The sequence below is a fragment of the Macrotis lagotis genome, chromosome 2 (genome assembly GCF_037893015.1).
Source record: "Macrotis lagotis isolate mMagLag1 chromosome 2, bilby.v1.9.chrom.fasta, whole genome shotgun sequence".
NCBI classification, from domain to species: domain Eukaryota; kingdom Metazoa; phylum Chordata; class Mammalia; order Peramelemorphia; family Peramelidae; genus Macrotis; species Macrotis lagotis.
The window spans coordinates 321304189-321327723 of NC_133659.1; the positions used below are offsets into that span (position 1 = coordinate 321304189).

Below are 23535 nucleotides of genomic sequence, written 5' to 3' on the forward strand. Positions count from 1 at the left end.
AAACAACACAATTTCAATAATAAAAACTTATATATTTTACTTATATTTTATAGTTTTTAAGCCCTTTGACTTCTATAATCTCACTTGAGCTTCAATCTAGGCCTGTAAGAGAAGCAGACATAATTTTATTCATTCGACATATAAAGAAAATGAGGCTTAGAAGAAGGTTGGATACCAGAGAACTCAGAACTCTAGATTTCCAAACTGGACCTTTCCCATTCAGCTTTGCAATTTTACCTGAGGCTGGCCCCACAATAAAAGGGGACAGTTTGAACCTGAGGTTCTCTAGGGCTTAAGGCAAGTCATACCCTGATAGTTTTTCTGGGACAAGAGGGGATGGTGGAATTTTTAACATTTTGTCCATTTTCCAATTGGGTGTCCAAATTCCCCCCCTTGTCCTAAGGGATTAAGTCCTCTTTCTCTCTCAGTCTTAACGCTGCTATTGAGACTGACTCCAGGAACTTACTAGGCAACTGCTTTTAAAAAAAAGAAAAATTAGCTCATCAAATTAAATTAGCTCATTAATGATTTTTTTAATGGCCTCTTGGTCCATAGGTCTTCCCTAGGCCTGATTCCCCAGCCTGGCTGGCTCCCTACTCCCGAGTTAATGAGTGACCACCCCAGGCTCAGGCAACAGAGGGGTCTCTGTAAAGTAACAAAGGGCCCAGGCGGGCTGATAATTAATAAATATTGATTTGGCACTGAGAGGAGCAAAGGCATTTCTTTAGAGGTTGGCCCTGGACAGTCACTTTTCGGTCTCATTCATGTAGGGTTATCTGGGAGTATTTATGTCCAATGTCCCCCAAAATACCAATCTTTCTGAGTTTGTACAAAGTGGTAAAATGCATTTGTAATCAAGGTCACCTTCAGGCTTATTAAATCTAGAGCAGATCAAGGTCCAAGTTGGTTGCATTCTAACCAGTCCCCAATAGCCCTAGCTGACCCACCCCTTATACCCTCTCCCCTGGCCCCAACAACTCCATAACCTTTGCCTCTAGCCTGTCTCAGGAATAGCAATAAATCCTTCATTTCGTTGGCCTGAAATAGAATAATATTTTAATTCTCTCTACCCGGGGCTCCTGGATGTCTCCTCTGAGTCAATGGGCCTCCCAAAACCATCATGAAGGGCATCATTGTGTAGATCGAGCCAGACTCGCTCCAGTCCCCAAGGGGCAGACTGGTCCACTGGGTGGCTTCTCCATTGTTGTTTAAACTCCTGAGGGAGCTTAGAAAACACAACTTCATTTTGTTCCATGTACACAAAAAATAATTAAGCGGCTGTCATTTAGGAGTCTGAGAGCCCAAATATTTTGTGACAGTATTTATAAGCAACAAGGAACATGGAATAATAAAAAGAAGGAAATATAAGAATTAGAAAATTAATGCCAGTTTTGCCTCTATGTAGCTGGATGATCTTGGGAAAGTCATCCAAGCTCTATATAACTCAGTTTCCTTTCTGGTGAAATAGGAGTAGATCAAATAAGACTGCATGTGTAAAGCAATTCTCAAACCTTGAAGTATTTTATAAAAATTATCTTTTTTAGTTATTATTGTCTCCATTGTCATTATATCATCATCATGGTCATTATTACTCTATCTGACTGTAGTCTTCTGGGGAGGGGGCACACACACAAATGGAGCACTGGCCCTGGACTTAGTAAAACTTGAATTCCAATTCAGCCTCAGACAATTAATAGTTGTGTGGCCCTGAGAAAAATCACGAAATTTCTCTTTGCCTCAGTTTCTTCAATGGAAAATGAGAATGATAATAATAATAATCATACCTCCCTGCCAGAATTGTTGCGAGAATCAAATAAAATAATAATTGTGAAGTGTTCAGCACCAAGCTTGATAGGAGTTATATTTTTTTTAAAAAAGCTATTATTATTAAAAAGAAATGAGAATGTGAAAATCACAAGAATTGGGGGGTTTTTTGCAAAGCAATGGGGTTAAGTGGCTTGCCCAAGACCACACAGCTAGGTAATTATTAAGTGTCTGAGGCTGGATTTGAACTCAGATACTCCTGACTCCAGGACCAGTGCTCTATCCACTGAGCAACCTAGCTGCCCCTAAGAATTGTTTTTTTAATGAGACAGAAAGGAGAACTATAGGGAGGCATATAGCCAAAGAATACCATTCATGTGACTTGAAGGAAATGCATCATAGTGGAAAGAGATTTGTAGTCACAGAACTTGGGTTCAAAATGCTGATATGGCCACTTATGATCTAATGACCTTGGAGGAATCCCTTTATCTTCTTTGTTCCTCCAACTCAAGATCTCCTGGGTACTTCAGCTGGTCCCACAGGGTAGTCTTTCTTGTACTATCCCTATTCTGGTTGCTCTCCAATTTGTTAAAGGTCTTTCTAAAACATGGTGCCCGGAAGTGACCATAGCATTTTGGATATGGCTTGAGTAGAGTGGACCTGCCGCCATCATAGTAATCTATACTGAGACTGGTCTTAGGTTCTATGGGTCATCTAAAGCAGAGGAATCAAATTCAAACAGAAACTGATCTTACGGAAGAATGCCTGAGAAAACAACATATTATAATGCCTATGTTTTATAGTATTTTGAAAGCATCTAGGGAGTTCGGTGGATAGAATGTTAGGTCTACGGTGAATCTAAAAGATTCATTTTCATGAGTTCAAATTCAGCCTCAGACACTCACTAGCTTTGTGGCCCTGTGCAATTTCTGTTTGCCTCAGAGAAGAACCATTCTAGTTGCTTTTTTCTGGACATTCTCCAACCTATGAATGTCATTCCTACAATGTGGGAAGGAAGCAACCAACCACTCCAGTGTCTTTGCTAAGAAACCCCCAAATAGGGACACAAGGGAATAACAACATAATATTTTTATTCATTTTGCTAAATATTTACCAAATGCATTTTTATCTGGTTTAGGTTAGGTAACACAGTGGTCTAGATGTATGTCCTATATGATCTAGAGATCAGCATGGAACTTTGGAAAGAGTGAGTGGCTGGGAGTCACAAGACCTGAGTTCAAATTCCTTTACTTTCATTTACTATTTGACATTGGGTAATTCATTTTTTTTTAAAAAATTATTTATTTATTTTGAATTTTACAATTTCCCCCCCTAATCTCACTTCACTTTCCCCACCCCACCCCCACAGAAGGCAGTTGGGTAAGTAATTTAAACCATTTGGGCTTCAGTTTCCTCATCTGTGAAATGAGAGGGTTGATACAAATCAACCATCACCATTTATAGTGCCTACTACTTGCCAGACATGTGCTTGAGTGGCAAAAATCCAAAAGGTCCATATTGGATAGGTAACATGTCTAGGCAATAGTTCCTAGAAAAAGATCTGAGGGAGTTAGTGGCCTACAAAGTCTATAAAATAGACTCTGTGTGTGTGTGTGTGTGTGTGTGTGTGTGTGTGTGTGTGTGTGTGTGTGTTCTTGTTAGGGTACCATGGAAAATGGCCATGCTAAGTGTTTGACAAACCTCAAACTTCCTTACAAATGTCAGTTCTTTCCCTAGAATCTGTAACAAGATGGAGTGAAGTGGTTAACTACCTAGACTTCTAAGGTCCTTTCCAACTTTAAATCTATGAGCCTGTTGACCAGAGACAGTCTGGAATAGTAGACAATGTGTTGATTCTAGAGTAAAGATTTGAGTTCAAATTCAGTCACAGACATTAAAGGTTGTCACCCTGGGCAAATCACTCAACCTCTTTTTTTGTTTTTTGCTTTTTAATTTTTCCTAGGCAATAGGGTTAAGTGACTTGTCCAAGCTCACGCAGCTAGGTAATTATTAAGTATCTCAGGCAGCATTTGAACTGGGGTCCTTCTAACTCTAGGGCCAGTGCTCTATCCACTGCACCATCTAGTTGCCCCCCTCAATCTCTTTTTGGCCTCAGTTTTTTCAACTGTAAAATGGGAGATGATAATAATAGCATTGTACCTTCCTTATTTGCGAAGTGTTTTTGAAAATGTTACAGTTATAGAAATACTAGCTATTTTATTGTTCTGTGGCTTTACATTTTATCTCTATTATATTCCTTTTGGAGAATGTCCAGAAAAAAGCAACTAGAATGGTGAAGCACCTCAAATTTATTCTGAATGAGAACAAGCTGAAAGAATGAGGATTTTAGAAAAAAAATTAGGGGGAACATGATAGCTACCTTCAGGCATTTGAAGGGTTATGTACCAGAACCTTAACTAAACCTTACTGTAATAGACTCCAGAAAGCAGAACTAAGAAGACTAAGTGGAAGGTGCAAAAAAGTAAATATAAGCTTGACATCATTATATACATATTAACTAATGAATGCATTTAATCCACTGCCTTGGTAGAATGGGCTTACTGGAAGGTTGTGAGTGTCCCCTCATTAGAAGGCATTAAATGAGTAGTTGTCTGAACATTTGTCACATGTACTATAGGCATCATTTTATTTTCCAGGTATGGTTTTATCAGGACAACCTCTCCAAAAAATTCCTCTCACTCGATTTGACTCATTATTTTAGCCTGCTGAGATCCCATTAGATCCTGACCTTGTAATCAAATATATCAGCTCCCCTTTGAGTCACTGGACAATTTGAAAAGCACACCATCTACAGTTTATCAAAGTCATTGATAAACATGTTGGGGAAAAAAAAAGATCAAGGACCGATTTTCAGTAACTTCACAAGATATCTCTGTGCAAATTGACATCAAAAGATCTCTAATCTAAGTCTGACCATTCAGCCAATATTTCCCTACCTTGTCCACCCAGCTTTCAAGAAGCCCAAAATCTAGGAAAGGCTGCATCTCCCTTACTCCCCCTACTTACTCCCAACAAAAAAAAAAAAACAGAAATAAAGTTAAAATGTGTGGAAGCCCACTTCTTGATGGCTTTTTTTTTGTAATCACTGTTTCCTTTTCTAAATGTTCAGAAGCCGTTCTTCTAACAACGAGTTCATGATAATCCACTAATTCTTAACTCCTATTTTTCTATTGATAACAGTACCATTTAGAATTTCTGTTTAGGTAAGAATAGGACTCCTGATGCTCTTCCATTTCTGAACTGAGTTTTCAACCTTGCAGTCATTCTTCTTCAGAAAACTCATAGGAGAAAATTGAGGATTTCCTATGATTTCAAATGAAGCCCATTGGTCTATATTTTGGAACCTCTGCCCTCTCACCTTTTTGAGCACCAAAAACAACTTCTCACAAATAAATGCATGTGAAAACATTTTTAAAAGACATATAGGGGCAGCCAACTGGCTCTGGAGTCAGGAAGATCTGAGTTCAAATCTCACCTCAGACACACAATACTTACTTAGCTGTGTGACCTTAGGCAAACATTTAACTCATTGCCTTGCAAAAACAAAAACAAATGATATATGCACAAATTACTTTTTTGTTATGATGTTTTTGCTTTTGCTCTACTTCTCCCTCCTCGGCTGAGATTAATCTGTAAAGATATTTCACATGATAGCACATGTATAAATTATCTCAAACTACTTACCATTGTCAGAAAAGGGAAGAGGTGTGGGAATAAGGGAAAAAATTGGAACTCACAATCTTGTAAAAATGAATGGCAAAATTTTCTCAATACGTGATTGTGGAAAAAATCTATTAAAAGAGATATATGGTCCACTTCAAACATTATTCAATTCATATTATATTATATTGTATTATATTATATTATATTATATTATATTATATTATATTATATTATATTATATAGTCATTACAGATGTAAAGATGAGAAATGACACCGTCCTCAGGGACTTGAAGTCTATCTGTGAAGTTGCTATGTGTACACAACACAAATGAAAATGTAATCAGAGAGGAGGACTACATGGACTACAGGACTACAAGCTTTCCAACTTGGTTCAGACATGAAAGGGTATTCAGAAATCTTTTAGTCCTACTCTTACCCAAACAGAAATTCTAAATGGTAGTGCAAATAGCAGAAAGATAGGATTTAAGAATTAATGGATGGTGATGAGGAAGTGACTTTTGGACAATATCCAGATGGACATTTCCCACAGGCATTTGGAAATGTGGATCTGGTGCTCTGGGGAGGAACTAGAAGTGGAAATACAGAGTTAGACATCATTTGCATGGGGCAATCATTAAGTCTATGGATGATGATGAGATTTCCAAAGGAAAAAAATGCAGTTAGAAGAAAAGAGATTGGGCCTTTAGGGAACATGAGGAATATGAAATACAAAAAAAGGCAAAAAGAAATAGAAGGTCAGAAATTGTGGAAAGAGAAGGATAACCAGGAGAGAGCAACGCACAAGAGATTATTAAAAATGAAGGCATGATCAACAGTATAAGACTCAGCCTCAGGTAAAAGGTAAAGTCAAATGAAGACTCAGAGAAGACTGATGGATTTGATGAGAAGGAAATTGTCATTGGTCTTGGAAAGAAAAATTGCAGCAGAACAGAAGTCACATAGCGAGGGATTTTGGAGAAAGAGAATGGTTGAGACAGTGGAGAAAAAACCGTGTTACATAAATAAATGTAACCCTTGTATCACATGTCTATGAGCACAATGCCTGGACTTAGTAAATGTTTGTTGAGTAATAATAACAAAATAATGAGAATGGAGAGGAGAAAGGTGATGATGATGATGATGATTAATATGTTTATACTGTATATATTATCTCATTTGTTCTTCAGCCAACAACTCATTTGGTCCTTGATATTATTATCTCCATTATCAACCAAAAAAGAGATAAAATGTTAAGGAAAAAGTCATTTGTGTAAGAAATTTTAAAAGTCAATTCAAAAATGTCTTACTTTAGTTTTTTGAGAAAGTGACTTAAGTTGAATTGTTTCTCCCTGAGGAGTGTAAGGATGTTTGATCTGTGATCCATGAGAATCTAAGGATAAGATAGAGAAGGTAGAAGAGTATTGTGAATTTCTCCTTTATCAGATCTGTCTTAAGTGATATAATAGAAAGGGCATTATAGAAAGAATTCTATGAAGAGCTTAAGAGAAGGTGAAAGACTTTGCTGTAATTCGTTGAGGAAACCAAAAGAACTCACTTCGAAGAGAGATGATGCGAAAATTTATAAAAGCCTACAATTAATGTAATGGAAAAAACTGAATGGAGTAGTAAGATTAAATTTCCAGACAAATAAAATGGTAGCCAACTACCACTGTATTGAGAGTTTGAGATAATTCATGTTGTGACATTGGTCATAGACAAAATATAATAAAGAATTATGTATGTATTTATGTTTTATTGCTTTTATTCATTTGCATTATATATATATAACTAAAACAGGTGATATGAACATATATTTTCCAATGTATGTTTTCAATAATTTTAACATTTAGAGATAAATAAGCAATGATATAAAAGATTTCTCTGGTTAAATAATTAATAATTATTAGTAGTAATGGATTCAAGCTAATTATTCATTCACAGTGATAATAAATTTATTAATAAGAGGGAAAGTGATAAGGAATAAGAATTTATTGTGTTTACAATGCTACTAATAATAGGGAAAGTGGGAGGAGGACAAGCATTTATGAAATAATGTCTACTATGTGCCATCTGATCCTCACAGTAACCCTAGGAGCTAGACATTATCATCATCATCATCATCATCACCATCATCATCATTATTATTATTCCCATTTTATAGTTGAGGAAATTGTACAAACAGAGGTTAAGGCCTCAACAAGGGTCATGGAGCTGGGTAAGTATCTGAGGTAAAATTCGTACTCAGGTCTTCTTACCTCCAGCCTCAATGCTCTAATTGCCTCTGAAGAGAGGCATATTTATAAGAAATAAATTATCCAAATATACCCCCATGAGGATGTCCATCAGCTGGGAATGACTGATTATTGTTATTGAGTATTATTGTTCTGTAAGAAATCATTCATGGGAAAACTTCCAAAAAGCCTGGAAATGTTTCCATGAACTGATGCTAAGTGGAGTGAGCAAAACCAGGAGGACTTTGTACACATTAATAGCAACATTGTGAGATGATCAATTATGATGGACTGAACTCTCCCCAGCAGTACAACAATCAAAGACAATTCGAAAGTATTTGTGATGAAAAATACCATCCACATCCAGGGAAAAATATGGAGTCTGAATGCAGACCAAAGTAGATTAGTTTCCAAATCAAAAATCTGTCTTATGCTTTATGAGTTTTTCAACCCGCTCATTGTTGTCTGTTCCCTTTTGGTCTGATTCTGCTTTCACAGCATGACTGATATAGAAATATGTTTAACATAGTTATATATGTAAAACCTGTATCAGATTACTCCCTGTCAAGGGGAGGGAGAGGGAAGGGAGGAAGGAAGTAAACTGTGGAACTCAAAGTTTTCAAAAACTGAATGCTGAAAACTATCTTTGCATGTAGTTTGAATAATAAATAAATTAATCAAATTTTAAAAAATCAAATATACCCTTTTTTACCCTTTTTTACCTTTTTTTACCCTGATTTTAACAGGATAAAACTAAAGATTTTCCAAAGAGTTATATGACTGACTAGGCTTGGTAGACTTACTAATAAAAGTGATCCACCTACATTCCATTTTTTTGCATATGGGAGTCCATTTTTTATCTCATTTATACTATAATTACAGCTTGCTCATTTACCATCTCTATAGAAGCAAATTGACTTGCAGGTATTTCTGACACCACCAGTAAATGGTAAAGTGAGGGGCCCTGCATTTCCATTTCTTGACTCTCCTACATCGTCCCCTTTAAATATACATATTCCTTCTGTTTACAATGACTATGAATTAATTCATTTCCTTTGCCTTAGAGGCAATATAATCAAAGAGAAAAAAAATTTTTTTTCTAAAGCACAGACCTGAGCAAAATAGTCACACGATCATAGGATCTGAGCACCGGAAGGAACCTAATGGCCATTCGATCCAATCCAGATAAGTGATTTTTCAGCAAAGGCAAACAACTGGTGCAAACTCATTTTACAGTTGAGGGAAACAAAGTTAAGGAACTTGCCCAGATTGTGTCTGAGCTGGATTTGAACTCAGGTCTTCTTGAATCCAGGCCTTGTGCCCCATCCCTTGCATCACTAAGTATCCTCTATAAGATTTGGATCCAGCCCTCATTCATAAATCGATGTGACAGGAGAAATACCAAGTTCTATCCTCAAGCAAGAGAAGCATCCAAACAACTAGCTATGACATTTCCCAAAGTAGACTTTGTAGGAATTCTAAGAAGGAAAAATGACTCCAAGGGAATGTTTTGCAGCAACTACCTTCATTTTCCCAAGGGAGTGAATAGAGAGGGAGAGAGAAGATCATGCCCCTAATATGGGAGGTGTTTCTAAACTTCAGCTCCTGTTATAAATTCTCAGAAGAATATTGATGCCGATTGGTACATTTATTTGAAGTAGCAATTGGTCTATTGCTATTAGGAAGACCACATGAATTCCTAATGAGTGAAATTAGAAAGATACCCCTCTTCTGTCTATTGGACTTATCCTTAGAACTCTGAGAGAGGGAACAATAGTCTTGCTCTAGGGACTCAATAAATTAATCTGAGTTTGATTCGTGGGATAATGAATTTAGAGATGGAAGGGACTTTGCGGCTCTCATTTTATAATTGGGTCATAGGAATTGGGTCATAGAAAAGTGAAATGACTTTCTAAGGTCTAGGATCAAGGAAGATACTGGCATGGGAGCACCCAGCATGGTATACCCTCATCAGAGAGGGTGTCGTGCTCCTTGAGCAAGGCAGAATGGAAGGAGCTGAAAGGAAACACGAGATGCATAAACGCCCATCACAGGTGCTCACCCAACCTATTTTTGCCCAACCTGCGGTAGAGTCTTCTGATCTCGTATTGGTCTGATCATCCACACTCAGAAACATTGTGACTTTCTTCCAACATAGAAAAGCTATTTTGATCCTCTTCAATAACAGACAAGAACACACCAAGTGTCAGCATTAGAATTTGAACCCTGATTTCAAGTCTGAAGTTAAATCTGGGTTCAAATTCTACTGTTGACATTTATTTTCTATGTGATTTTAAGTGCATCCTTTTATTATCCTGCACTTTAGTTTCCTATCTATAAGGTGACAAATTAGACTAGTGGTTGCTGGGGTCCCTTCCAAGCTCCCTCAGGAGCCTCTCAGATTGCCTCTAGCTCTAAATCTCCAATTCGAAAGAACTTCTCTTTGCCCCAGTTAAATACAAACTCATCTTCCCCATGTCCCACAGCATCCAAAATGGCAACCCCTCCATCCACAGCTTGGAATATTGATGGGAAGTCAAACGTTTACTGGAACACAGGTCACATTCGGGTGACCTTCAGCAAGGCCGTTGACTTGGTGGGTCTCAGTTTTGCTATTTTTGAAATATCAAATTACTTTCTAAAGTCCCTTCTGCATTTTGACCTGATGCAAAGGAGGCAGCAGAACAACACATTCCTCCCTCCCAGGAAATTTTGCCTTTTTGATTTTGCCACCTCCTGGTCCAGAACATCCTATTATTCTGGACCCAGGCCTGACACCCCACTGAGCCTCCTTTCATCATCTTAGCCCTAGCAACCCCCTTCCCAGCTCAAGTCCATTTGCCCTCAGAAAATCGTTCCAAACAGAAATCTCCTTCCAAATCTAAGATCATAAATCTATTTCCAGGCACAATGCCTTTTCTGTCTTTCTCCTGGTCGCTGCAATCTGTCTCCATGTTGGAATGTCCCCCTCCCCATCCTGCCCACCCCCCATCTCAATGTAATGTCCTGGAGAGCTCTCAAAGGGATAGGTAAGAGGATTAAGAGATGGGTTGATAGAAGATATTAATGCTCTTTTATGTTGTTTTGAGGAAGGATTTTAGATCATCAGGGAAGAAGAGGCAGGGGGAGGACGACCTCAAGGATTCAAAGCCTCTCTAGGCTCAAATCCTATTAAACTCATGTCAGCCTCTCAAGGATGCATGGCGAAGGTTGGGGCTTCTTTAACATGTCGCTGTAATTAACCTGGCTTAAGCGGGTTTGGGGGCGGAGAACTTTGGCAATTAAAACCTAAACTTTTCATTTTCTATCATCCATATGGTCCTTTGAACCATTGAAGGGACAGAATGCAGGCTAGGCCAGCTTAACTGACTTGAGGGATTCTTGGTATCCTGTTAAACATACCCCTGGCCCTGCTTCTGAGCTCTGGAGGCCTTGAATTTATTGGAAACTTTGACTGGAAGAGGAATCATCAGTTGAGACTTGCCTCATAAGGTAACTTAAATGATCTCCTTGAGTTCAGCACAAATAGCAACTTTTCAAATATCTCAGGAAAGTTTCCTTGTTCAGAAAAGCTCCACCAGCCCCAATACCTGCCAACCTGGAATCTTGAACCTGGGGATTCATAAGACCTAGAGCAAAGATTCTTAAACATATTTGCATTTTGGGTCCCCTTTGACAATTTGGTGAAAGTTCTGGATTCTTTCTCACACCAATATTTTTAAAAGTAAAAAAACAAAATACGTAAGATGGCTAAGGAAACTATTATACTAGAATAAGGTTATTTAAATATTTTTAAAAAAATATCAACTTCATAGACTTCAGATTTGAACTTCTGATCACTAGATCAGAAAGGTCAAAGGAAGAAGGTCATGAATATACTGAAATATTCATAAGTAGCGATTTCTGTGTTAGCAAAAAAAAGCAAAGTTTGGATGCTCAATCAAGCAATTAATCATTAAGAATTTAACAAACACTAGTCTAGGAACACTGTGCTAGTAACTGGGCTACTGGGAATGGTAACACAAATTGGAGGATGTTATAGCCATTTATTGTTACAAAAACAAAAATGGAATATTCCTTTAGGTCAAAGAATTTACATAGTGCTGTACTGTGTAAAAGGAAAATTCAGAGAATCTTTGGAAGTATAAGAGTAGATGCAAAGTGAAATATGTAGAACCAGGAAAATAGTATATTTAATGGATAAAATGACACCCCCTTCCCTTCTCTGCAGAGATTGGACTCAAATAGTAATAATGGTAACAGTTATAAAGCTCTTTAGACATACTCTTTTCTTTTTTGGTTTTTGCAAGGCAATGGGGTTAAGTGGCTTGCCCAAGGCCACACAGCTAGGCAATTATTGGTATCTAAGGCCAGATTTGAACTCAGGTCCACCTGACTCCAGGGTTGTTGCTCTATTCACTGCGTCACCTAGCCACCCCTATAAAACTCTTTAAAGTTTACAAAGGGCTTTACAAAAATGAACCCATTTGATCCTCACAACAACCCTCAGAAGTAACGTTCATCCTGTTATTGAAGAAGACCATGACACCAAGGCAGTGATGCCATGATGATCACATGATTTAGATATGAGTGAAGCACTGCTGTGCTGTCAGCAACCTCACTTTCTTCTCCAGAACCATCTGGGTCCAAATGGCCAAATAGGAATCAGGACAATTGGAGATTGCCCTGGATAGGGGGTACACAGTTAGTAAGTGGCAAGTGTCTGGAGCTGGATTTGAACTCCTGTCCTCCTGACTCCAAAGCCAGTGCTTTATCCACTGAACCACCTAGCTACCCCAGGGAATAGAAAGTAAGAACTACTTTTACATCTATTTTACAGATGAGGAAACTGGCGGGGGGGGGGGGGGAGATTAAGTAACTTCTATTGGGTCACACAGCTAGGAAGTGTTTGAGACCATATTTGAACTCAGATCCTTCTGACTCCATGCCCTAGGCTCTTATCCACTGAACTACCTGTGTCAATGTGTTGGTCTTACAAAACTGCTTTTTTCTTTTCTTTCTTTTTTCTTTTATGATATAAGGAACAGGCTGTTATAAAGTAAAAGAGGAGGACTATATCTTGAGAAATAAAAAAAAAAACAGTAAATAATATGGAGGAGGGGTAGAGAGAAGGTAACTTAAAAATTTAGTCCAGCCTTATTATTTGACAAATGGGAAAATCAAGACCCAGGCAGATTATATTCAGAATCCCTTGCCAAAGACCAAGATAATTTTAATGACAGCATTTAATAATATCTCTATTAGAGAGATCAATGAAGGGAAACTATTGCAGGCATACACCAGCAGACTTGGGTACATTTTCTTATATCTGAATAAAGGGCGGGGGGAATGGTTCTAGGAAAACTTTCCTTAGTTGCTGAAAACTGAACTCAGAATGATGATATGGAAGAGTCAAAAGAGTACTGGTTTTGGCGTCAGGTTCCCTGAATTCAAATCCTGATTCTACTATTCACTACCTACCTGATCAATCTCAGATAAGTCACTTGTAGCTTCTTTGTATCTCAATTTACTCATCTGCTAAATGAGGAGTTTAGGATAGGTGCCCTCTGAGGACCCTTTTACGGCTTTATGATCTATGGATCTATGATCCTATTAGTCCCTATACTTCAATGTTATGAAATGATAAATGGGATTAATTCTAGGAATCTAAACAATTGCAATAGAAAATACTAATGAATAAAAATGGCAGATTGATGTCTAGAAAATGGAGGCTCAGATGAGGTTTGCTTTTTCTTTGGCATACACCAAATTGAGCACTGAGTCTCACTCAAAATAAAGGCATAATAAATGTTTATTGATTGGCTTATTTATAGGGATTCCTGTGGCAATGAGAGTTTATATATGATCTTACAGACTAGTAAGTGATAGAGATGAAACTTGAACCTAGGTTTTATTGGCTCCAAGATTGGCTGAATATCCTCTGTGCTAAGGCTACTACTACCACTACTACTACTACTACTACTACTACTACTTTTGCTACCATGACCACCATCATTACTTTACCACTATTATTAACACTACTACCATTACCACTAGTAATACTACTATACTACTAGTACTACTACCACTACCACCATTACTACCATTACTGCAATGACTTTCACCACCACTACCACTACTACTTCTTCTTCTTCTAGTAACACTTCTTTCTTCTTATTCTTTCTTCTCCTTCTCCTTCTCCTTCTCCTTCTCCTTCTCCTCCTCCTCCTCCTCCTCCTCCTCCTCCTCCTCCTCTCCTCCTCCTCCTCCTTCTCTTTCTCCTTCTCCTTCTCCTTCTCCTTCTCCTTCTCCTTCTCCTTCTCCTTCTCCTTCTCCTTCTCCTTCTCCTTCTCCTTCTCCTTCTCCTTCTCCTTCTCCTTCTCCTTCTCCTTCTCCTTCTCCTTCTTCTTTTTTTGTTTTCTACCACTACCACTACCAGCACCACTACGAATACTAGAGCACATAGTACCTGGAACACAGCAAGAACTTAAAAGATGCTTGTGAGTTGATACATTGATTATTTCTCCATAATGCCTCTCTGAAAATTCATGCTTTTCTTTCCAACATGTTGCTTCCACAGGGCTGTCAAAAGGCAATATTGGAGGATGAAAATCATACTCATCTCTAAATCAGACAAGGGTTACGTTCGTATCCTAGGCCCAATATTATGACCTCAATGACCACAGAGAAGTCTTTACACGTATGTGAACCTCGGGTTGCTCATTATAAAGCTAGGACAATAATTCTTGTGCTAACAATAATAGTTTGCATTTATAAAGTACCTGAAGGTTTAGAGGTCTGAGCAAAGACGATCTCTTTTAGTCCTCACAATAACCATGGGAGAAAGGCTATTATTAATCCCATTTTAACAATTGAGGAAAGTGAGGCAGACACAGATTAAGTGACTTGCCCAATCCAGTCAGGACTTCCTGACTCCAAGTCTAGTGAGTTTATCCCCTGCACCACCATGTCAATTATTTCGCAGAACAGTTACAAGGAATGAGATTTGTAAAACTTTTAGAAAGATGAAGCATCATTATTAATAGAATGTAAGCCCTTTGATTGCGGAAGTTCTTTCTTGTCTATGTCTGTAATCTCATTCCCTAACACGTGCCTGAAAAACAGCAGGTGTTTAATAGATATTTGTTCAACAGAATTAGATTGTTGCCCATATTAAACGCTCGACCACATTTCTGGAAAACTCTTGTTTTCTATTGTTTGTAGAAAACCAGTCTTCCTTATGCCTTTTGCCCTCATAGGAGAAATGTGCTGAAGTTAGGAAGTAAGGATCTTCAGAGAAGAATGGAAGAGTCTGTCTTTCATTCCCTCAATGGTCTTGGGTAAATAATGGGACAAGATTTACAACTTGAAGAAATCTTCAAGGTCACTGAGTCTAATCTCCTAATTTTACGATGAAGAAACTAAGGACTAGAAAGGTAAAATTATTTGTCCAAGGTCCCAAAGTCAGTGACAGAGTTGGTTTTAAACTCAGTTCCTAGTCCAGAATTCTTTCCAAGACAGGGTGTTGCATTCCCCTTAATTTCTGCCAAATCATCTGAAAGTTTAGATTTTATCCAATGTCTTACACCAAACAATACAATAAACTCGAAATGCATATGTGACCTGAATATTAACGATCATCCCACTTAAAAAAATAAAAAGAGTACCAAGTCAGACAACTTCTTGTAACTATAGTGATAGGAAGAATTCTTAAGCCAATTAGAGATAAAAGCTATAACACAAAATAAAATAGATACTTTTGATTGCATGAAATTATAAAGCTTTTGTAAGAGCAAAATCAATGCAACTAGGATAAAAAAGGAAGCTGTTGATTGGAAAAAACTGTAAATATCTCTGACAAGAGCTTGCCAAAATATATACACAAATAACGCATCTCTCAGACTCATTTGGAACAAAAGAAAATTACACTAAATGATCTCCAAGTTTCCTTTCAGCTCTAAGTTATATGAAATTAGCAATCATGTATCTGCTGGGTCCCTTTTAAACAGAGAGTTGCTGTTAACAAATACATCACTTTATCCAACCATCTTGTTCACTTTAACCAGACATCCTCCCTTTTTTCTTCCTTCCTCTTCCCCACTTCAAAAGATCCTCCATAACATAACACCTTCCCGGACTCCCCTGGAGCCTGGCCCCTTGTCATTTGTCTTGATTTCCTGCTCAAATGTTCTAGCCAGTCCCAGACTCCACCTGCTCCAGCCAGAGCCAGAGAGGCTATTTGATGAGACGGCCCCTTTGTACTTCCTGGCCTGGGGCTTCAGTTAAGAGCAGGTGGCCAAGCAAGTGGGGCATGGAAGTCATCAGGGACCCCACCATGAGCTTTGACAGAGGAGAAAAGAAGCAAAATGGAGTTTGATCTTACCAGGCACTGATGCATCCTACCTCCCAAAGATCTGAACCCTTCCCCCTTTTCTCCCCCCCCCCCCACATGGCTCAAAGCCTTTTAATATCGGCTCAACCACCCTTAGGCAATGAGGTAGCAATTGTCAGTCACCAAGGAATTCATTCCCTTGCCTTAACCATTCTTTTCAGGGGAAGCAACAATTAAATGGAAAGAACACAGAATTTAGGGACCCAAAAACTTACAGTGGATTCTTGGTCCTGCTATTGAATACCTGTATGACCTTAGGCAAATCACTTAACCTCTGGGTTAGTTTCCTCATCTTTAAGATGAGAGATATAGGGGAGAGAGGAGGCAAAAGGGGATGGGGAGAATCAAAGGTTTAGATCAAATCATTCCCAGCATGGGATCCAATACCTTTTTTTAAATTAAAATAACTGTATTTTAATATAATTAACTTCTTTTTAATCCACTGCATTTTATTTTATTAACTTGAAATTTTTATTCTGAGATGGGATTCATAAGTTTCTTGGCTACCAAAGGAGTCTATGATACATATAAGCTGAGAACCTCTAGACTAAATAATCTCCGGCTCTAAATTTCTGCTCCTAAGGAGTAGATTTTTAAGGAGGTTATTTAATTAGCTTCATTAGAACGTTTCAAAAATCCATAATAAAGAGATAAAACAATAAGTCGTTGCATTATAAGAAGTTTGTCTTCTTTCTGTATACTCTATCAGTGCATTAAAGTAAAGCCAAATGGACTTTGGAAGACAGGAGAGGGGAGAGTTAGATTTGGAATGAGGAATTAAGTTAAACTCCCAGTTTTGACATTTATAAGATGTGTGTCCTTGAGTAAGTCACTTTTCTTCTCTGAGACTCAAGTTACCACTTCTATAACTAAGAGCACTGGAGTAGATGACTTCTGAGATGCTATCAAGATCTAAATGTGTGCAACCATGAAGTCTATACTGTGAAACAGCTTGTATTTAGGAATGGGACTAGGAGAAAACTCTGCAGGTTGGAATGACCTTTGAACCCTGAACTACAGTAGCCTTTTGAGCTTTAAAGGTACGACCATTCAGTTACAAAAGTAATGGACCACTGGACTTGATGGCAGAAAATACAGATTCAGTTTTAGGTATACCACTTAATAACTGCATCACATCTCAGAGAAGTCAATGAAACCTCTTGAGGAGATTCAGTTTTAGGTATACCACTTAATAACTGCATCACATCTCAGAGAAGTCAATGAAACCTCTTGAGGAGATTCAGTTTTAGGTATACCACTTAATAACTGCATCACATCTCAGAGAAGTCAATGAAACCTCTTGAGGGTTTGGTTTCCTTATGTGCCAAGATACTGTGTTTAGGGTGAAGATACAAAAGAGACAGTCCTTGCCTTCAAGGAGCTTACAATCTGATGGCGATTGTTATGAAGATCAGAGGAGATGATGAACTTCCTCCACCCCCCATCCCTAGTAGAACACCTTAAAATCAACTACCTCCCAATCTTTCATGGAGTAAGTACTTAAGAAATGTTTGTTTAAATATTAGCCTTCTTATTTGGCATTTCTACGTAAGGATGGATAAGGAGAGTCATTCCACTTAAATATCAGCTGACATCACTCCATCTCTACCTGATCACTCCATCACCTCTGTAGTCATTCACTCAGTTCAGGCCCATCGAAATCGGTGACACCATTTGGGATTTTCTTGGCAAAGAGACTGGAGTGATTTCACATTTCCTTCACCATTTCATTTTACAGATGAGGAAAGTGTGACAAATAAGGTTAGATGACTTGCCCAGGGTCACACAGCTAGGAAGTGACTGAGGAAGTGACTCCAGGGTCAGCACGCCATCCAGAAGTACTAACAACTTCTCCATATATTACCTAGTAGAATATATAGTATTACACAATATCTATATTTTTATAAAATTATTATGTAGAGTATTATATATTTTATAGAAAGGGTGTCTCTAAAGTTTTAATGCAGTTTTAACTTAAATAGAATTAAAATCAGCTTCCTCATTTCTTTTCCTTCCTTTTTAAGTTTCAATAAAATAGTCCTAAGATTTAGGGGAGATTCTGTATCTAGACCCTTGTTTCCCCCATTAGAATGGAATATTCTTGAGAGAAAGAAATGTTTCATGCTTTGTAATTATATCCTCAGCCCCAGGTACAATGCCTAGAATACTGTATGGGCTTAATAAATGATTGTTGATTAATCAATAAGAGAAAATCTAGAGTTAGATGTGTCCAACCCTCAGCCTACAGGCCACATGTGGCTCTCAAGACTCATTTGTGTGACATTATTACATTTTATTATTCTACTCATTAGAGTCATAAATAAATATTAAATTCTAAATGTGGTTCTTGAAGAGATTTTATTGGAAGATGTGGCCCTAAAGGGCTAGAAATTGAACACATAATCTAGAGTTCAAATGATTTTATATCTGGAAGACACCAAAAAAGGTTTTAAATCCTTCATTTTTACAGATGAGGAAACTGAGACTGAGAGAGGGTTATGACATGTCCAAGGTCAGAAAGGTAGCACATAACAGTCAGGATTCAAACCCCAGCTCACTGACTGAAAAGTCAGAGTTCTTGCCACTACATTATAATACTCCCTTGAAACAAGTATTATCTAAAATGAAGGAAAAAACACTTTACTGAAAGGAATGGCAAGAACTTGATTTTTAAAAGTAAATGAGGGGCGGCTAGGTGGCGCAATGGACAGAGCACCGGCCCTGGAGTCAGAAGTACCTGAGTTCAAATCTGGCCTCAGACACTTAATAATGACCTAGCTGTGTGGCCTTGGGCAAGCCACCTAACCCCATTGCCTTGCAAAAAAAAAAAAGTAAATGAGTCTCAAAAAGCAGGTTATTATTAAATAGGATTTCATGGTCTCATGAAAACAAAAGAATCTAACCTGTGTCTTTCTTCTTATCCCGGGAAAGCTCATGCACTGTGGCACCAATATCAAGTCTCAAGCTCTTGATAAGGTCATCGAGAGCTGGGACAGTCCGATTGTCCAGATTGGTGAAGAATTCATATTCATCTTTGTTTAGAAGAGAAGGTCTGGATTCAATGTGAGTTAGGTTTACATCATTCTCCTAAGAGAGGAGAGAACAAATGAATGATGGGAAAGTGAAACATGTTGTGATTAGCACCAAAACAAAATGCAAAAAAGATGCCCAATACCCTTTTCCCACAACAACAATCTTTAGAAACTTCAAAACTCTTTCAATAAAAATTATTTTCATTTGATCTTGAGTTTCTTTTCTCTCCCTTAAAACCAAAATGCCAAACTGAGTCCTTGAAAGGAAATCTATCAAATAGAAATTTGGTAAAAAAACCATAGCACTGAAACATTAAGATCTTAAAGTTGATTCAGAATGTTAGGCCATTGCAGAATAGCATAACATGAAACCTAAAAGGGTAGGGGGTCAATAACCTGGTTAGTCAACCCTTTGAAATTCTGCTGAGTGTCCTGAAGTAATGAAAACGTTTCTACTCCAATATAATATAGCAGAATGGATATTGGATCACAGGACTTAGAATCAAATCCCACCATTGATACTTAGTACATTTTCTTTAGAAGGCTCCCCATGGCCATAACTCTCTTTGTAAGCTCTTCTTGGGAAGGCCATTAGAAGGTGGAAAGAGTGAGAGGGACTGCTAAATATGCTCTCTCTCATCAACATATCACCCCAGTCAGCCACTCTGCATGAATTAGCATCCAAATGTCTTTCAAGGAGGATTCCAGAAAAATCTACCCTTTATTTCTTCTTTCTGATGAGCACTAATCATACTTAGTTGGTGGAGCTGTAACTCAGTGTAACTGTCCAGAGAAGCACTTTGACCATGTGATGGTCATGATCAAACTTGCCCCTAAGAAAATGAGAAAATTCTTCACCTTCCCTTTCTCGCAGAGGTAGAAAGGTGGACTATTGCGCTTACTGGGAGACCCGATGGATTCATTGGTTTTGCTGAACTGCATTTCTTTCCTTTGCTTTTCCATTGTATATGATAGAGAAAACCTTACTGGGTTAGGAAAGTAGATTTATTAGCAAACAAAGGTAACATCAATTTTTTAAAAAATTAGAATGTATCTCCCAGCTAAAATGTTTTGTGTGTCCATGGTCAAAGTCAGAACAAATCAAAAATCTGTGAGGTCCTTACCTCAAATAGACGCAAAACTTTGGCCAGTGCCCCAACTTCTTCTTTGAGAGAGAAAATCAGGGATATTGCACCATTTTTATCAGTGTTATCACCAATGTAACTGGTTCCCTGTGGAGTTAAACAAAAAATGAAACTATTAAATTGCTTCGGCTGAAAACCTAAGTAATTCATTCTTTTTCACAAGGCCCTGGAGACCAGGAGCAGGTACACTTAGTATTTGAACATTTTGAATACACCATTCAGAAGAGAAGGGAAATAATGTTTGTGGAAGGAGAGTGGAGCTTAGGACAACCTAAACTGCAGTACCTATAAGGGGGGAAATTGCATTTAATCATACCAAGTATAGAAGTCTTAGAGTCAGAAGGACCTGGGTTCAAATCCTGCCCTTGGCACATATTGGTTTCGTGATCAACAACTTCTCTGTTTCTAGGCAACTCTCTAAGACTCAACCATAAGTAATTTGCCCAAATAAATTGGTGAAGTGAAATTCTGCTACTTGGGTTTTCCCATTCCAATGTAAGGAGAGATCAGAACCATCATCATCACCACCATCACCATCTTCATTATCACCACCATTATTATCATCTTCATCACCGCCACCATCTTTATCACCATCATCACCATGATAACTACAATAGCAATAAATATTCATAGAAGATGAGGAAGTATAGTTTTAAGGTTGGAATGTTGAGGTAGGAGTCAGAAAGACCTTTCTTCATAAATCCATGATCCTAGATGGAGATCTAGCCCTTAGTAACCTGGTAGTAGTCTGGTCCCTCATTTTATAGCTGAGTAACTGATATCCAGAGGATCCATAATCCTTCTAAAATTCTAGACACATTGGTAGGAAGCAGCCAGTTCAAATCCAGGTCTTGAGGTGGAAAGGATGAGGTTGAAGGTTGGGAAGGTGAAGTGCCTCAGATAGACATCTCACAGTCCTCTACTAGAGAGCATACCCCCAGGGGTTGAACCCTTTCAGTAGCTGAACTCCTGCCCTGGGACCATTCGGTGCTGATTGGAGAGTTTTAGACATAGCCTACTCCAACTAGATGGTCATACTCAAACTTCTCTTTAAGTTTCATCATTTTTTTCAGTCATTCTCAACTTTCCATGATTCCATTTGTGGTTTTCTTGGCAGACATACTCAAGTATCTCTTAATCTTAAATCTCCGATCTTAAAGAATTTAAGTTTACCATTTCGTTCTCCAGTTCGTTTTACTCATAAGGAAAGTGGTCCAAACCAGGGCAAAGGCTGCTTGTTGTTCCCCCTGGTCAGAACTCTGCAAGTTCCTGCCCTGGGTTGAGTTTGAACAAGGGGAGATGCTGTCAGACTCTGTCCCACTCAGCCAACTAGAAAGGTCTACCAGTTCTGAGTGGCAGAACTATAGGCTCCCTTTGGCCCGAGATGCCTGCCTTAGTTATTCCCCGACAGTTCTTTTCCCAATACACACCCCAGGGGCTCCCTACCCTGGAGTCACGCAGGAACCACTTTCTTCTCAGTCCTGTCCAGTTCTATGACCCAGCACTGGTTAATGGGTGACTAAACTATCCCACCCAGTGCCGTGGTATGGGTCTTTAACAAAACGAATTAAGTACCACTGTGCTAGGGCCTGGAAATACAAAGATGTATAAAGAAGTTGATCCATTTTGACTAAAACAAAGAATGTGATCAATCAAAAGTCTGGAAAGAGCCAGATTAGGCAAGATTTGAAATGCCCAATGGAGGAGTCTAGATTTTATTCTAGGGGTGAAAGGGAGCTATGGAAGTTTCTTAAGCAGGAAAGTAACATGATCAGACATGGGCTTTAGGAAGATTGGTCTGACAACAGAATCATGGTCATCTAATAAGAATTTTAATGGTCCTCTTGTATCATCTTAGAGGAATGAGGGTCAGGCAGAATATCACGAGATTAACCACACTAGCCTTTCAAGAATATTACTAACCAGTTCATTCCATATTGAAAACAAAGGTTTATTTTACACAGGGTCTAGTTTGGGACATCATGGAAGGTTCTGCCAATAACACCATTTTCAAAAGATTTAAGCTTTAGAAGTGGAAAGGTTTGGGGGTCATGGAGGTTAAGTGACTTGCTCAAGATGATAGGGCCAAGATTTGAACTCAGGATCATCTCTTATTCCATATAGCTTACTCTCTCTCTCCTGGATAATACCATATCACTTCAAACAGGTCATATTCAAAACCAAATCTCTAATCTTTCCCTAAATACATCCTTCTTCTGACCTCACTTTCTGTCAGTAGAAACCCCATTCTCAGTGGCCCCAGTTAAAAAAATTACCTTCAGTATTATTTTTGACTCTTCCCTCTTCCTCACTTCTCATGTCCTATGACTTATGAATTCCTTAAATTAACCCTCCACAACATTTATCCCTATGCTAATGGCATTCTTCCTTCCAAATCCTCAAATGCTTTCTGGACTTATCTTTCTGCAAAGATCTTATCACATTATTTCTCCACTTTAAATTCTTTGATAACTGCTAATTGCTAGGCATTCCAAGCCCTCTATAACCTGGCATAACTTCACTTTTCCAGTCCAATTTCATATTATAATACATGTATTTCAGATTTCCAATAAACTACCAATTTCCCTGAACCCTCTGTAATTTCCCACCTCTGAGCCTTTGTTCACAATATTCTCTCTGCATGGAATGCCCTCCTACTTTTTAATCCTAACCCTAAGCCATTAAATGTAGAACCTTATTAAACTCATTTCAGATGTTACCGCCCTCAGAAAGTTTTCCCTGGTCCAATCCTCCAAACTGGTAAGAATTTTTCTTTCAAATGAAATTCACCTTCCTCTTGGAAAGGGTCTAACCTGGGAACAATTTTTCCCTCTGTTGAGTGATCTGTCTCAATTTTTCCACAAGAAATAAAGCTGGTTGGGAGTGCTGAGTGTAAATGGGGGGGGGGGGGATCCCTGTCAGTCCCAGAGTTCTGCTCACCTGGGAGCTTCTTCTCCTTTCAAACCCGACACAGCCCACTGAGCCGGTGGACATGATTGGCTCCCCTTCCAGGGCTGCTCTCTAGCAAACTCAAGAGCTTCTATTAGTTAGGGTCAGAGGAACAGCTTTGCTGGGATAACCCAGGGCAAAGGTATTTCAAGTCCGTGAGAGGGGTAGGCGTTGTCGTGACGCAGGAGGCCAAGCCCCAACCTCTCCCCCTTTTCTCCATGTCAGGATCTCCTCCCCCACTCTATTTCTGCCTTTACCCCATGCTCCCTGTTCCCAAACCTGTCCTATCACAGCCTTTCATCCTTCCCACCCCCTCCTCCACCTCCCTCTCTTCCTTC

The 23535-nt window shown here is 38.6% G+C and overlaps 1 protein-coding gene across 1 annotated transcript in view; it reads right to left on the reverse strand.

The window, feature by feature from the left end:
- The window catches only part of PAH (phenylalanine hydroxylase), a 73304-nt gene extending 49973 nt beyond the window's left edge, over positions 1-23331 (reverse strand). The window contains exons 1-3 of the mRNA XM_074226720.1: positions 23189-23331; positions 20228-20335; positions 18975-19158 (exon numbers count right to left, since the gene is read on the reverse strand). Of these exons, the coding sequence (XP_074082821.1) occupies positions 18975-19158; positions 20228-20335; positions 23189-23242 (346 nt within the window). The 5' untranslated portion in view covers positions 23243-23331. The remainder of the gene's footprint in view (positions 1-18974; positions 19159-20227; positions 20336-23188) is intronic.
- Between the last annotated feature and the right edge of the window lie 204 nt (positions 23332-23535).